The 16,980-nt window shown below is 46.6% G+C and overlaps 1 protein-coding gene across 5 annotated transcripts in view; it reads left to right on the forward strand.

The window, feature by feature from the left end:
* Nucleotides 1-16,980, forward strand: part of CUL1 (cullin 1) — an 88,042-nt gene that overhangs the window by 62,250 nt on the left and 8,812 nt on the right. For all 5 annotated transcript variants that reach the window (XM_061415020.1, XM_061415018.1, XM_061415016.1 and 2 more), the window contains exons 8-14: nucleotides 2,733-2,895; nucleotides 3,733-3,863; nucleotides 12,702-12,809; nucleotides 12,890-12,996; nucleotides 14,235-14,283; nucleotides 14,642-14,773; nucleotides 16,016-16,133. In XM_061415020.1, coding sequence (XP_061271004.1) covers nucleotides 2,733-2,895; nucleotides 3,733-3,863; nucleotides 12,702-12,809; nucleotides 12,890-12,996; nucleotides 14,235-14,283; nucleotides 14,642-14,773; nucleotides 16,016-16,133 — 808 coding nt within the window. The remainder of the gene's footprint in view (nucleotides 1-2,732; nucleotides 2,896-3,732; nucleotides 3,864-12,701; nucleotides 12,810-12,889; nucleotides 12,997-14,234; nucleotides 14,284-14,641; nucleotides 14,774-16,015; nucleotides 16,134-16,980) is intronic.

Consider the following 16,980-nt stretch of genomic DNA (forward strand, 5'->3'; position numbering starts at 1 on the left):
AAACCGCGTTCCAGTACCAGTTTCCTTCCAGCAGAATTTTGCCCCCAGGCAATAGTTTGCCAACCCCTGACCTAGATGGGCAAGGAGACTTCCAGGGAGTCTGGGGCTGTGTGTCTGACACCCGTTTCTCCTTTTATTGTCTGTTCACTTGGAGAGCAGAGTCACTGCAGAGTCACTTTCTCCATGCGCTGAGAACCAAAAGTCAAGGAGAGCGACAGCTCCCCTGTCTAACCACATAAAGTCCTTCTCAATTTGTCCATGACGTTCCTAGTACATTTTCCCATAAGAGATAGTAATTATAAGTGGGTCTTACAAGTCTGAAGTTAAAAGTCCTTGACAGACAAATACTTGATCCTTGAAAACCTAACAGAAGTGGAACCCCGCAGAACTCTTACACTTGGGAAAGTGATGGTTCTTTGTGTATTTACGAGTTAAATTAGCTTTCGTGTGCCAGTCTGGAAGCTAACCAGCTTATTGAGAGTTGAAACAGCTGCCTGACCAATCAGTTTTAAATCTAAGCACTGATTTTTACAGTGTAGTTTTCATAAACACATCTTTTATTGAACTGTACTATATATGGTGAGTCTTTTAAAACTGTGTATGTTTTTTAAAAGTGGCCTTTTATCAAGGTACAAATCCACACGTGTGGTTTAGGCCTTTTCATTTCATGGGCTTCTTAGTGAATTGCAGTTACCTGCTGTCCACACCGAGGAAGGTGGTAGTGCTTTGGTGCATGGAAATCCGCTTTATAGACTTAGGGTTTCAACCCAGTCTGAGCCCTGCCTTCAAGGGAGAATGTGCTACCTGCATCCTGGCTATCTTAAATGGGGCTTCTTGGGTTAAAGGTTTGGCCCAAATCTGGTTGGGTCTTAGCAAACGTGACAGCCATTCCATTTGAAAAATTCATCATGTAGAGATTCTGTAGGCTTAAAATTGGAATTTAACCGTCTGAACAATGCTACTGTTACCACTAGCTGTAGGCTTGCATCTCAGCTATGTGTCTAACTGAAAATTGTCACACTGGGTTATGTGTCTAAGTAAAATGGGGGTTAAAGTCTAGTCCTCAGTTTCCTTATCTGTAAAATGAGGATACTTTATCATCATCATCATCATCATTATTATGTATTATTTGATGTTTGGCCATGAGTATGCATCAGAACCTCCAGTGTATGCCTGATGATATATAGGGTAAAATATGGAACATTTTATTCAGTAACTTGAGAAATTATGTTTATATCCGAACACTCTATTAGAAAGTAAAATACAAAACTCATGAACAGTATTGAGATAAAACATCAACTTTCAAGAACTACTCTCCTTTTAGCAGCCCGTTTGGGCTAGATGTACAGATTCTCTGGGGTCTGTGTTCCTTTTTCTTGAGTTGTCCTTCAGGGGAAGCAGTTGAGACTCTGTGGCTTCCCTGCTCCTGATGGTGTCAGCAAGTGAGCAAGCCTCAGCCACGTTAGTTTCAGTGTATCTTACTTTCTCCTGTGACTGAGTCTGTGGTGAGCTTCCAACGAATATTTCACCTTTCTAGGTTTCTAGTGTCATTTTTTTTTAAGTTTTAAAAATAAAATACATGTTAGGAATTTTCTTACTGCTTTTTGATCCATTTTTTCATTTTGTTTTTCCTGTATACTGATCCTAATAGAGTTAATAGAGACAGTCTTTGCTTAATTTTATTTAGTCCTTTTGAATTTGTACTCTGATATAATTATCTGCCAAGTACAATGGTGATCACGAGCTTACTTACCGTCAAGTCAACAAATAATGTAAATCACTGTCCCTCCTAAAACCTAATGACTTCATACCCAGGACTTTGGGTTTTTTGGTTTCCCCGGTCATGACACTTTACTGTAGTCTGTGAAATGTGGAGAATAGCATTATGTCTGAAAAAAAAACAATGTACATACCTTAATTTGAAAATACTTAATTGCTGCTGCTGCTAAGTTGCTTCAGTCGTGTCTGACTCTGTGCAACCTCATAAACGGCAGCCCACTAGGCTCCTCTGTCCCTGAGATTACTAAATGATGCCAAAACAATTATAATAGCAACATCAAAGATCACTGACGAAAGGTCAGCTTAACAAATAATAATAATGAAAAAAGTTTAAATATTTTGAGAATAACTGAAATGTGGCATAGACACACAAAGTGAGCACATGCTCTTGGAAAAATGGTGTGTGACAGCCTTGCATAATTCAGAGTCACCACAAACCTTCAGTTCCTATTTAAAAAACAAAAACCAGTACCAAAGCACAATAAAAGGAGGTTGGCCTGTGGACAGTAGTCCCCCCTTGTTCACGGTTTCAGTCACCCACAGACAGCCTCTCTCTGACAATATTGAATGAGAAGTTCCAGAAATAAACAGTCTATACGTCTTAAATTGCAGAGTATCGATAAGGGTATTACCCCAAAAACGTGTGAAACAGCACGTATCTGTAGGAAGAAGATTGATGTAAGGACATTGGATGGTTAATCATGATAACCTCGTTGAAGTCATCTGAAGAGGACTTGGAAACAAAAATATAGGTTACAGAGGAAGTGGTACACTCCAGGGACCAGTTATTGTGGTTAGCATTCCCTCCCCACCCCAGCCCAAATCGAAGGACCCCTTCCCTTCTCTTGTTTTCTTCCTCATACTAGGTAGGGCAGGATTGTGAGTTGAATTTGTCATTATTTTTGTTTAAAAAGACGCAAGTCCAAACCGTTGACCTGAGTTCACTCCCACAGGCGGAGGCTCGTCTGCTGGAGGAGCAGCGCAGGGTCCAGGTGTACCTTCACGAGAGCACGCAGGATGAGCTCGCCAGGAAGTGCGAGCAGGTGCTCATCGAGAAACACCTGGAGATCTTCCACACGGAGTTCCAGAACCTGCTGGACGCCGACAAAAATGAGGGTGAGCCACTGAGATTCGGAGCGCGTGGATGTTTATTACGATCTGTGATCGTGAAGTTGTGTGAACACTAGCCATTCTTTAAGAGGGCTGTGTGTGTGTGTGTACCTTGTGGTGTGTTGCTCTCAGATGTCTGCAGCGTGTTTTGGGGGTGACTTTGGAGGAAGAGCGTCTTTTCAGTTTGGTTTGGAGTCCTGACTTGCCCACACACTCTGCGCTCAGTGATGCTGCCACTGCTTGGTGCGTGCGAGTATGTGACTTTTATGCTGAAAACTCTTAGAGATGAGAGGGCTGCTGTTTTGCAAAAGTATTTCCCATACCCTTTCCTTGTTTTCCTGGAACATGTGAGGAGCTCAGTAGAAGATTGACGCAGGACTTTTATTCTTTGGTGCTCATAAATCAGCCATGTGCCATGCATATATTAAGTGAAGAATGTGGGGGCCCTTTTTTGGCTGAATTGTTTGTATACTTGAGATGGATATTCATAAATACTCCTTAAATTTATTCATTCTTGTAAAGAATATTTGAGTGCCTATTATGTATTAGGCATAATCAGTTTCTCAATCGTGAAGCATCACCTGTAGTTCCTGCTCATCTTTTTTCTGTTATATCAGTGGTTTCTCCTGGCAAGGGAGAAATATGCTTTCATAATCACATGATTTCATTGTTACTTTTGGCTAAATATGAAATATTTGAGTACAATTAAGTGCAATTGATTATTAGGTCTAAAAACAGAGTGGTTTTATTTCACTGCACCTTTCATCTCTATAAATACATATTTAGTGGGATGGATTTGCAAAGTTTGTTTTGATGCATAAAGGTGGCACCTTCTTCTTTCAGATTTGGGTCGCATGTATAATCTTGTATCTAGAATCCAAGATGGCCTGGGAGAATTGAAAAAACTCCTGGAGACACACATTCATAATCAGGGTCTTGCAGCAATTGAAAAGTGTGGAGAAGCTGCATTAAATGTAAGTACTGTTCAGCTGAACACCGGTGGGACCTAACCATTCCCGGGCGTGGACTGCAGGCGGGTGTCCTGTCTGCACCTGCAGGTCTAGGGGGTAAGACTTTCGCTGGACTCTCATAGAGAACTGGCTACTGGCTCTTCAAAGTAGGAGTTTCACAAGCGTCTTTGTTTAGTAAATATCTCCATTAATTTGCCTCTGGCACTTCTTAGGCATTAAGGATGTTATTTCTTGAAATTTTTTTTTTCCTTTCATTGTTTGTCAAAATTACCATTCCTTGCACTAGAAGAGAGAAGATGATTCCATAGACAGAACAGGTTGAAGCCTCCTAGAGCCCTGGCTCTGGCACCGTGGGCCACAGGCTGCCCCATGCAGGACCTTTGGTCTGAGTACTGCTCTCCATTTGGAGACCTCAGGGCTGTTTGCTCTGGAAAGGCCCTGAGATGTATGGCATTTCTCATACAACCCCTGTCCCCACTGCCGCCCCCACTCCAGGAGGTACCAGAATATTTCTGCTGGGTTTTCTATGATTCAGTTTTTGATTTTACGTAGGAAGTATCGCGTGTTTCTGAGAGACAGGTAAGTTGTCTTCAGGTTTGTCCCTGTTGTGCGCTTTAATTTCAATCGTGTTCAGGACAGCTAACAGAGAAGAAAAGCTCCTAGAACACAGTTGGTTCTTCTGCCTGAGTCCGAAAACTTTTTGTCCCTGATTTTACTGTGTTTGGTGTAAAGTATTTCGCGTCTGTTTTCCTGTCATCTTTGGGGGCTCCTTTTCCACTTCTCATTATGGGCTTACTGCATCATTTGTTGCCACATCTGTGGATTATCAGAGGGAAGAACGTAAACACACCTTAGAGTTTATAAAACAATACAGTTCATACTTAGCGAACGGCAGAGGACAGGCTTGGTGGTGGGTGCTGTGGAAGGTCTCCAGGTTTCAGGGCAAGGTCCCACATCGAGACTCACAGTGCCGTGGGGCCCCCACCCTCAGACCCCGGGGATGGTCTGTCCAGGCTCAGATCCAGCTCTGTTGTTCACTGACCGCTGACCGCATTGCTCACTCGCTTGTGCTGTCTGTGGCTGTTAGGAAGAAAGACTAATGATGGTGACCACCTTCTAGAGGTTTTGTGAATAAAGAACACTTAATGCTTGTAAAGGGCTTCTTACATGAAAGCACGCAGTGCTCAGCAGTTGTTCTCAGGTGTCCAGTCCTGTTTTTTTTTTTTAATTATGTAAAAATTATATGATGATTTTTCTTACATCCAAACTCTGAGTGTTCTTTGTTGAAGAGTCTGACGCACAGACACAGGTACACACACGCACGTGTGCACGTACATGAGACTCAAAAGGGGCCACCTTGATAGATAACTTTTCAATAATGTAAGGTTTTCCCAGTTGTTAACTCAAAACCCAGTTTGGCCAGAAGGGCAGGGTAGCCATCCATTTGGCTGGAAAACATGTTTTACTGCTAATAAATCTGATGTAGGCTGAAATTTTTACAGGTTTTAAATGTGTAATGTGATTCAAATAATAATTATGTGTTACAAACATCAGAATGGCCTTAAGAACTTTCTGAAGGCATATTTTTCATAGTTACATGGATTTGAGAATCACACGTGTTCCTGGGTACCTGGTGCCCAGGGAATTCCCCTCGTGGGGTTCCCCTCGCTTCACCCAAAGAGGAACTGGCGGTCCTCTCCCCGTGAAGTGTGGCTGAAAGCCTGAATACACGTGCTGCTTTTAGACACGCTGCGTCTTGTACCTGCTGCACCCCGAGGCCGGGGAACACTCGAGAACAAGGCTGGGGATCAGGGCTCCTCTCGGGGGACGAGGGCTTCAGGCCGAAGCAGCTCAGTGAAGTCCAGCCCACCTGCCGTCACGGGAGATTCTAGCGGAGGATAAGAGCTGTCGGCCTTCAGAGGCTGGTGACTGAGGACAGGCGTGCCCAGCCACGCCGCCCACGCCGTTGGCATGCTGCACGGAGGCTCCTGGAGGACTTTAAAACCTTGTGCACCAAGGAATCGTCAGGTTTAAACTGCTTTAGAGCTGAACAGAGGATCAGATCATTGTTTTAATAGGCAGGTTTGTTTCACAGGCGAGTCCCCCCACGTCTGGCCTCTGGACAGAAGAGAGAGTGGGCGGCTGGGTCAGTCAGCACATTCCACGTTATGCTTAGGTAGACGGGCCAGAGCCCGACACGTGTGCTCAGTCACTGGCAGTATAGTGACGGTTTGTAGGAGAATGGTCAGATACGGGAGGAGACTTGAGGGGAGCAGCCTGGAAGCAGAGCCCACACCTTCAGGTTCGTTTACAAAGATTGAAGCCCACGGCGTGGCCGGCTGGGTCCTTGGTTTTATCTGCCACAGCAACCAGCTGCATGATGGTGGCTGGTGCTGTAACTCAAAGGGCCCACGTATGCTGCAGAGAAAATTGAAGTTGTTTTCATTGATTCCGCAAGGATCTGTGGCCTGGCTGAGCCCAGGGCCCTGTGCAAGGCGCCGCGCCTCTGTGCTCTCCTCGGGTCTCAGCTTTTCTTCTCAGACCTCCGTGCCCTCCTCCGCCTGCTCCAGTGACTGGATGGTGGGTCTGTTGTGAAACCTCACGTCTTCCCTCCTCCGTCCTTAGCTCAGCGGGGCAGCTGTGGGCTCGGTGCCCCCGCCTTCCCCTTTGCCCCCAGCAGCATTCATCCCCTGAGATGGAGTCATTTCCTACTGAGCCTGGACCAGCCGTGGGTCTTCACACCATCATATACGTGCTGTGCTGGACCTGCCTGGTTCTTCTCTCTGCCTAGATGTAGGCCTTCTTTTTCCCCCATGTATTAAACACTTCATCTTCCAATACCCTCAAATGCCATTCCTTCCCCAAAGCCTTTCTCGACCACTCCTTGGAAATAGCATCATGTTGGACTGTTTACATGGCATTCACACTCCTTACATTTTAGATGTCTGTGTAAATGTCTCCTGCAGAGGTGGCTTTATCCACCGTTGTGCCCTCAGCCCAGCACTGTGCCTCACACAGAACAGGGTCTCAGTACACTTGAGTCTTTGTGATACTCCTCTGTCTCCAGCAGGATTCAGGGGGCTTACACAGTACGTAAAAGGCGGTAGGATAAATGAAACAGAACAGCAAAATAAGGGTTGCAAACACAAGTGAAGCTGAGTGTAGAATAGTGAATGGCACTCAGAATGCATGCAGTGAGGTGGTGAGGTCTGGTCTCTTGATAGACGTGGGTCACAAATTTGCCTCCAGTGTTTTCCATCAGTACAGAAAGCCCGCTGGAGAAGACAGCAGTACTTTGATGTACGGTCAGCTCCTTGATTTACACTGATCATAAGGAACAAGCCCTCAGCTCTGAGGAATGACTCTTATCGGCATTCAAAACTGCTAACACCTTTCCTAATGGTCCATCTAAGTGAACACCAGCTATGTGACAGTCATCCACATACGACGTAAATACAAAGTAAAACTATATCAGGTCTGGATGGCTTTGTAATTTCCCTTGACACCAAAATTTTATAGCAGAATGAAGTTCAGGAAAGGAGTCAATACAGACTTGTACGTACTTGCTAATGAATACTTGATGATACTGTTGGTTTCATGTTGAATTTTTAATTAGCACTCTGTTCTGCAGAGTCTGGGCGCTATTGTTCTCTACAAAGAAGGCCTCATAAATCAGGTATAGAGAATGTTTCATTACAGTCTTCAGGGCAGAAATGGCAACAGATAAGCACAGAGTCCTCTTTGAAAGTATCTTGACTGAGTGACTTCAGTCTAACTGGACCTGAAATGTAACCCAGCAAGAGTGGGCTTGTAGATACTTTGATGTCCCGCGGGGCTGTCGGTCTAATGGTGGGAGGTTGGCTGCAGACCTGGACTGGGGCGCAGGGTTGTCAACGTTTATTTGCAGGTTTGGGGAGGGGAAAGTGTTCTCCTGAGATGGAAAGGCGTTTTCAGGAGCGGCGCGGGGCTGCTGGCTCCAGGATCAGGAGTGACGGTGCTTGTAAGAGGAGCACTTAAAGTGGAGAAGGTTAAAGACAGACGTAAAACCAGGGAGCTCTGACAAGCATGTTTTTCAGTATAAGACTAAGGAGTGAGTCTGAGGCCGTATATCAGACTTGTAAAAAAAAGTTCTATGGTTTGGGTTGAGAAGTTGGCTTAGGTGTAATTAGAAGAACTGAATTGTGTACGAACTTAGCCCAGAATAAACAGAGTAACACGGTGCTGGGTGCTTCTGGCAGATGTAGGGTTAAATGATATATCCAAGATTCCCTTTCTCTCTGGAGTAAAATCCCAAATGTAAGAACTTAGTTCTGACTCAGTCTTCCTGTGCATGGTGAGAGAAGAGAGTGATCCACTCAGAGCCACTCCTGCTTGGGAGCCCTGCATGGGGAGCGTGATGCGGCTCTGTCTGGTCCGGGGGGTGGAGCACTCAGCCTCAGCCAGGTCTTCCCAGAGTACAGAGTGGGTGGGAGAAGGTACTCGACCAGCACTGCTGAATGCTGGGTGATGGATCATGGTGTCTGATTTTACTATTTCTCATTTTGGATATGTTGAAAATTTTCCATAACAAAACTTAAACAGAAAGAAAGAAAAAAAGAAATGTACTAGTTTTGATGCAGTTGATGTGGGAAAAGAGGGGACCAATGAGCTGTTTTAGGATAAAATGAAGCAGTTTTACATAGTAAGTCCAACTCATCATTTTAATTACAGAGAACTGATAACATGGTGACAATGCAGATTGGTCCAGAAAACATGCAGTTAAATTTGTCCGCTCTGTCTTGCCATGAGATGAAGAGAACAACCTTTTTCTCTGAAAAACAAAAAAAAAAAATACACAAATGTCCATTTTTAGTCTGTGATCACCAGGCTCTGAGGAGACTCACTGTGTCTTAGTGTAACCAGGAAGCTCCCATCTCTCCTCCACCTGTAGGGGGAACCTCAGTCCTTTCTTCCACAGGCACACCCATCAGGGGAGCCTCCTCTTACCCAAATCGGACTTTATCCCCCACACCGATCTCAATTGTGGCTTAGCCTTGCTCTGCGCCTGCCCGCCCACCCTGAAGTGGCCGTGCCTGGTTCCCGGCCCAGTCAGAGGAGACCATGAACTTCTCTTGGTGTTTGAGCTCATGCCCAGCAAGGGGGGCAGCCTGAGCAGCACCCCATGACGATGCTGACCATTGTGTGATGGGGGAGGCCTTGCTGTTCAGGGTTCAGGGAGGTGCTCAGAAAATACTGGTGACGAGTCCAAAATTGGCAGCTGGGATCCTACACGGAGCCCCCAAGAGGTCTGCTGGGACAGGAAGCGGGGACGGGGCAGGTACACCTGAGAGGGTGGCCTGGGCCGGCCAGACCAGGGAGACCCCGAAGGCTAGGTCAGCGATCCACCTTAATTCCAAGGACAAGAGGAAACCAGGTTAGGCCATATAAGCCTGAAACTGACAATATGATTTTCTTTGTTTTCTCCTTTTTTTTTAAAATGAAATTGCTACCATGTGAAAAATGGATTGAAAGGAAGAAGAACTGTTAGCATACCAGTTAGGTTTGTTAAGAGTGGTTCAGATAGAAATGACACGGCTGGTGATGGGGACGCAGAGAAGGAATGAGGCAGTTAGACTCTGTAAAGGGCAGGGTTCATGTCGGATGATTGTTGAAGCCAGACAGTGAATACAGGGGGCGAGTTTTACGGTTCTTTGTGATTTTTAATATATCTGAATCTTTTCTACAATAAAACGTTGACAGAAAAGAAATGTAAATAGTAGTGCAGAGAGCGGCAGAACCAGGGGGCGGTCAGGCTGACTCTGATGCTTCTGAGCGTCAGGAATTCAGGAATCCCCCTGCGTCCATGGCAGGTTGTGTTAGCCGAGTGGGGACATCTGGTCTGGAGAGGAATGTACCAGCCACAGGCAGAAAGATGCCCATCACGTAGGAGTTGGATAAGGTCCCCCCACCACCCTCCCCAACCCCGGGACCAGCTTGAGCGGTGTCGTGTTTTCTTATACGCAGAGAACTCCTGCATAGTAAGAGTAATCACGCAGATTGCTAAGTACTCCATTCGTTTTTTTTTTTTCTTTAACATCCAAAATTCGCATCTTCATGTTCTTAAAAAAGCACGCATTTCATTCAGCCAGCCTTTCCTCTGCCCTCACCTCTCTTGCTTCTGTGGCCCTGCCATCCGGGGCCCTCGGGAACAGCTCCTGCACATCACCATTTATCTCCTGGTTGCTAAATCACTCACCTTTTGAACGTTTTCTCCTCCATTAGACACTGCCGATGGCTCCTTCCTCAGACTCCCTCCTCTGTGCTACTCCCGTGCGTCCCTGTCTCCATCTGCCCTTGGCAGCTCCGAGGTGGCTTCTCTCAGGATCTCAGAAGCTAATTCAGGTCTCCAGGGCTCAGCGCCTTAGCACAGTCTTCCCTCAGGAGGTTCCATCCACACCCTCACTTCTCACCAGCCAGACTCCTGGCTGGGTCTTCTCCTGTTAGCCGAAAGGATCTGGAATTGGAGTCTGAAGGTTTCTGTTCCCTTAGAGAAGATCTGTCTTTCCATGGGGAGGAATTCATACCTGGCATTTCTTGGGACTTTATGTTTTTTCCAAATCTTCGATCTGAGAAAAATTAGTCAAGAAATAAAGATGACAGGAGAGAGTGTAGTTCACCTGCAAACATAATGGCGACATAGAGGCGCTGCTGGTTCAGAGGACGCCATTGATGAGGGTGCAGAGCGAGGGCGGGGGTGCCGAGGCGGGAACTCCGAGCTTCAGGCCGTCTCTGGGAACCAGGCTGAGGCAGAGGGGCAGTCCAGTGCCCAGTTATAAATGTGTGTGTCCTTCTCTGCTCCTAAGAGGCAGTCATTCTTGCAAATGAAGCAAATATTAATCTGTTTATATTCATAATACACTTTATATCAATCCTGTGAGTGATGTTCCAAGAAACAGCAAGGTTTGGAAGCAAAGTCCTTAAATTGGCAGTTTTGATATGTAATTCTTTGTAATGCTGCTGATAACCTTACTGTGTGATAGTGTTTGCTGGCATTTTCCAGTGTTTGGGTACTTGTTGGAGGCGAAAGCTCTTTGTAAATACTTTAAAAGAACCAATGCCAAGAGAAAAACAGTATGAATGATGAGAAATAATTTGACATGAAGTCAGAAAACAATCTAAAATCTGAATTGGCAAAAGCAGTGTCAGTTTCAATTGCAAAACCAAAATTAAGTCAAGCGGACAGTATTTTCACTGTTAAAAAAAAAAAAAAGAAATGAGTTTATATGAAGTGAGATGTGTGCTGATGGACAGGTATTTTTGGGTGCAGTCTTAGAAATCAGATCATTAATACAGAATGCAAGAACTTCTACACCTGGAATCATTCTCTGGAAACTAAGAGTGGGATTGTACAGTTAGACAGTTAATGCTGTGTGTGTGTGTTCTAAGTTTTAAGATAGAAAAATTTTTAAACATTAAATATATGTGGCATCCGCTTCCAATATTTTAAGTGATTTTTATTTGGCAGTTTTTTGTGTTAAGTTCCCTTTTAACATTTTATCAAATGTCTGCCCAGTAGAGGCCACTTTACATGTCACTAAAATGAAAATCTTGTCACAGTACTTTTATTCATAATAATAATAATAGGCCTTTCATATTTATTATATCTTTAATAACAGAAAACCTCTGAACCTCCTGGTATAACCCTGTCACAGAAGAATGATTTAATGGTGACCCAAAATCAAGTCAGGTGTCATAGAAATGCAGAATAATTGGAATTGGGGGAGTTGTGGTTTCTCCTTCCTGAACCAGAAGAGAAATACCTGTCGAGAATTGGGGCGCGCTGGCAGACCATTGATACCTCCCGTCAGTGATGTGCTGGCCGCGGAGCCCTGCGCTCATGCTGAGCCCCGTGTCCAGCAGCACCGCCTGGGCTCCGCCTGTCTGCTTAACCTCTCCCTGGGCCTTTTCCTCTCTGAGACTCTCAGGAGCAGGCTGCCCACATCAGGCTGGCCAGGTGCCCACCCGTGACTTTGTTTCCTCGTTTCTAGGGTGGAGGCCAACAGCCCCGACCCCGCAGTGTGACGGTCAGGCCTGCGAGCTCAGTGCGCCCTCTGACACGAGGCCAGCCCTCGGGGTCGGCCACTCTGGTCTTCGTATGACCCTGGACTGTCCCCTCCGGCCCATCCTTCCTGCCTGCCTTCTACAGCGCTCCCAAAACCTTCCCTGAGGCTGGTTCTCACATCTCCTTTCTGTTCTGTCCAGAGACTCCCGGTGGCCACCCCACCGATCGCCCAGTGCTCTGACGGTCTCCGGGCCTGGCCTTTCCCACCCTAGATCTCTACTTGTCCTCGTCCATCTTCAGATTTCCCGGGTGTACTAGTCAGACCCTCACTGCCACGTGCGACCCACCCCTGCCCTTGCCCACACGTCCTGAGACCTCAAACCTACATTATTCTTGTACTGCCTACTCAGCTAAGTTCTAAGTAACTTATTGACGGGTTTCCCCAGCCAAGAAAAAGTCCAGAATATGAAATTTTCAACAGCAAAAGTAGACAAAGCAAAGCTGTCACTTTGAAAGTTTGTTTTGTGTGGTTCGAGTTTTCAAATAATTTGAAAAATCACTTTTTTGTGTAGTTCGGAATTAGTGTTTCATTTTGAGTGCAGAGAATATATTTTCTTTTATTATATCTATAAGCAGAATGTCCTATGTGTTTTGATGATGGGATGTGAACTATTTCTTGATCTTATTTGTTAGCATCTTTGAAGAAGGAAGCAGATCTTTTGGAATATTTTCCAGTAGCATGTGAGTATACAGTCTAGTCCCCAGGAACCAACTCGTGTCTGTTTTTCTCTCTACCCAAGGACCCCAAAATGTATGTACAGACAGTGTTGGATGTGCATAAAAAATACAATGCCCTGGTGATGTCGGCGTTCAACAATGATGCTGGCTTCGTGGCCGCACTGGACAAGGTAGGTATGCTGGCCTGTGGCTCCGTGCGGGACCGGGCGGATGGCACACGGGCCTCTGACGGTGTTTCTGTGATCTGCAGGCTTGCGGTCGCTTCATAAACAACAACGCAGTTACCAAAATGGCTCAGTCGTCTAGTAAATCCCCCGAATTGCTGGCTCGATACTGTGACTCCCTGTTGAAGAAGAGGTACTAGTGCGTTTGTGCATTTTCTTAGTAAACCTGCTTAAAGCCTCGGCCTCTAGATGAGGAGTTAAAAGTTCTGTTACGTGCGTCACGTTGTGATCTTTTTGTACCTTTTGGGAAGAATACTGTAAACCGAGCACACCTTCTTTGTCCTCCTGAAAGTCATTTCATGATACGTGTTAGTGCCCAGTTCACCTGTTCCTTACGGCTGTAATTTCTAATGTCTGTAATTGTAGACGGTGTGAGCGTGACCCTCCTAGCTAAAAGGCTAAAATTTGGAGCTCTATCAAATGAAAAACTTGCGTATTTTAAATACACAGGCACTCTGGCAGAGCTTGAGTTTGTTTGGCAGGACATGCAGCTGCTTTTTTAGCCATTGTCTTTTCAGAAACTGTCTCATCGAGTCTGTTGATAGGCTGTTCTTTAGTTAAGGCAGCTGACGCAGACAGAGGGGTGGAGAGCTCCAAAGTGCGGCGCTAATGAGCGTGCGTTAGTGACTGGATGCGAGTGGGCACCAAGGGAACCTTTGAGGAGAGGGACACAGCCCCAGCCTCTAAGGGAGAAGCACGGAGCTTCCGGCCAACCGTTCTGAAGCAGGAGCACCTCTTCAGAGCCTGTTTGGTGGTTGGGTCATTTTAGATGAATTTATAGGGATCTCATTTATAGAGGACTCTAAGAGCAAAACCTTTAAATTTTTGTTTGTCCTGAAATCACTTTTCAATTAATATTTGCTCATAGCCCAGAATGAATGAATCAGTTGCTAAAGGACAGCCATCTGTTTTGTAGACATAACGACAAGTGGGAGGCCGCACTGGGGAGGGAGTTTAAAAAGCCCTCCCACTACCTTTAACTGTTAGGCCATTGAATGGCCTTTTATTTTTTCAAAGTTAAGTTCAAGCATATTGAGGAAAGCAATTAGAAAAGTGAAGCTAATTTACTTACATTTAAATGGGTTATCTTAAAGGAAAACTTGATTCAGAATGTTTTGGGAAACTTTTCATTTTTGTTGTGGATGTTCTAAATGATTATTTGGAAGGATAGTTTATGAAATAGAATATAAGATTGCCAAATGGCCACAGGTTAGAAAAGCTAACCTTCCCTCATCCACGTGCTGATCTGAAAAAAAACTCACCGTTTGAACCGCATGTGATATGGTAGTTTGGTAAAGAGGTGCTTGTTTAGTAAACATTTGCTGGTTTTTTTTTAATTAATAAAACACCATGCCTTTTAAAAATTTTCAGTTCCAAGAACCCAGAAGAAGCAGAACTCGAAGACACGCTCAACCAAGTGGTAAGGTGCTGGCTAGTTACATCGGTTTTCAGGAACTTTTTCTCTGACAGATGGCTTTAAGGTTATGTATATGAGGCATCTGAAAAGTAGTAGAAACACTTATTTTATTCTAAATCCGACTTTACTTCCTGTACTGAGTTAACTTTAGCATTTGTACCTTTCTCATTAGTAATAATTCCAGACCAACTTAGTGTGATTTAAGGAGTGGATGACAGTATTAAAGATTACGGGGGCAGTATTTTCTGTCCCTCTAAATGTCAGCATACGGGGTGGGACAGACCAAGACCCACGTGTTGCCTCCTGGCCTGTGGCTGGGACCGGTCGTAAGGCGTGTGTGTGCTCTCTGGCGGCTTTCCAGATGGTGGTCTTCAAATACATCGAGGACAAGGACGTGTTTCAGAAGTTCTACGCAAAAATGTTGGCCAAGAGGCTCGTGCACCAGAACAGCGCGAGCGATGACGCCGAGGCGAGCATGATCTCCAAGCTGAAGGTAAGGCCAGCTTCTCTCGGACAGCGCGGCCTCAGACGCCGAGGCTCCCAGTCCCTCCAGGCTGTCGGCTGGGCCGAGCCATCAGCTGTGATGGCGTGGTGTGAGCGCTGCTGCTGCACACCGAGAGCCCACCATCGTTGTCGAGACGCGTCCAGGCCCCAGTTGTAGGGCTGCCTGTGCTCTCCCCGACACTCACGTGTGCGCCCATGTGCACGCACACACAGGTTCCCAGACACAGACATGCACCTACACATGCACACACGCACCCTTCTGCTGCAGCTGAGCCCATCTAGCGCATCCTCTCCCAGCTCCTGCACACAGCCCCAGCTCTGCACGCCCCCACCCCCCACCACCAGGAATCGCTCCAATTGGCATGGCCTCCACTCTACTCATATGTTTCGCCGGCCTTGAGCAAGTGGGGCTTTTCGTATTTCTCTGGGCTTGGTTGACTGTTGGTAGCCCCACGTCTGCGGGAGGACAGGAAGCATCACCTTAGCTGGCTGTTGAGCGCTTTTTCTTAACTCGGCTCCCGCTGCACCTGGCCTCTCAGGCACTGTTCCGTGTTTTATGGCGTATTTCACTGTGACCTGAAATCAGTTAATGAGAGTGTTACTCGGTGCGGGCTGCTGTGACAGAAAACTGTAACTGAGTGGCTCACACAGGAGAGAAGTGTTCTCAGAGCTCCAGAGGCTGCCAGGATGCGCAGGTCAAGGTCCAGGCAGCTCAGTGTCCAGTGCAGGCTCTCCACCCCCCACCCCGCCCCTTCCCTGAGGACGCCCAGCCGGCCCACCTGGCCAACTCTTCCCCACACAGAGGTCCACCCTCAGGACCTTTCCTAAACCTCGTTATCTCACCGCCGCCCCACCTCCGAGTACCATCAGCCTAGGACTTCAGCATAGGAGGGAGGGGGCAGCGGGCAGGTCAGCCCGCGGCAGCAGGTGAGAGCACAGACAAGCCATGTCGTCTTGGTGTTCTCATGCTCTCAGAAATCCTTGCTCTTCCTGCCCAAGTGGTAGTCACTGTGTTCTCCCACAGTTGCTGACGGTTCTGTTTACAGCTGTGTAGGTTTTGATAGCGTATGGACTTTAATCAGTGCATGTTCATAGCGTGAGCTCCTGTTACCTGCTGCAACTTCAGTACTGCCGTTCAGCGTCTTATATGTGTATGCTCCCCGTCAGACTCCCCTGTATACATCTCTGTCTCTGGAGAAGTTAATAAGGCAGTTGTCTGGGTTTATTTCAGCAAGCTTGTGGTTTTGAGTATACCTCTAAACTTCAGCGGATGTTTCAAGACATTGGTGTAAGCAAAGATTTGAACGAGCAGTTCAAAAAGCACCTAACGAACTCCGAACCACTTGACTGTGAGTATCCCCGGGTTCCCGAGCTTCCTTGACCATGCAGGGCTCTTGGCGGAGGCGGCGCTCTTTGTAGCGAGTGCGAGAGACAGCAGCTTTATCAGAAATTCAGGGCCAGGCACACAGGAAGTCCGCCCCCCACGCACCCCCGGCCTCCTGCCTCCTGGGTGATGACAGGAGATGAAGCCGGGGAAGGGGGTTGGCATTTCCCCGAGGGGCCAAGCTGGTGGGAGTCTTGTGTTCAGGTCCTGAGCCCTGACTTCTTCCACTGGCTGGCGCGGCCGCCTCACCCTGGCCGGTCGCCAGCTCAGGGCACCACTTACAGTTTAAGTTTCAGTTAACGTTTCTTCACTTTAGTCTGATTCCATTCTAGCAGTTTCTTCTATTATAAGAAACTGCTGTGGCCATACAGATGACCAGTCAAAACCTGGCTCCTTGATTGCCACTGGGGGTCAGGACAGGCTGGTGTCAGGACACACAGAGGCCCACTGGGCTCCCGCGAGGTCTGACTGCAGCAGGTTTCGCTGACATCATCATATGGTGATTCTCTTGTTTTTAAATGAAGAATGAGGCTGTACTTGCCCCAAATCGAAAGCACCATTCCATTGTAAAACTTGACCGTGGTGCCAGCAGACTTGTTGTCAGCCGTCTGCAGTGACGACGTTTTGGTATAATGTATAGATTATACGTGTATTAGATACATACAGTCTTTGTGCTGTGCACAGAGTCATCAGTGCCACACAAAGCATACGAAGTCGGCTGACTTGGGCTTCTCATTGTCTTGAGTTTGAGGCTCTCGGGCCATCCAGCCTGAGGAACTCAGGTGTGCCCTGAGTGGACTGAGCGTATTGGT

This window comes from Bos javanicus, chromosome 4 (assembly GCF_032452875.1).
Source record: "Bos javanicus breed banteng chromosome 4, ARS-OSU_banteng_1.0, whole genome shotgun sequence".
NCBI lineage: Eukaryota > Metazoa > Chordata > Mammalia > Artiodactyla > Bovidae > Bos > Bos javanicus.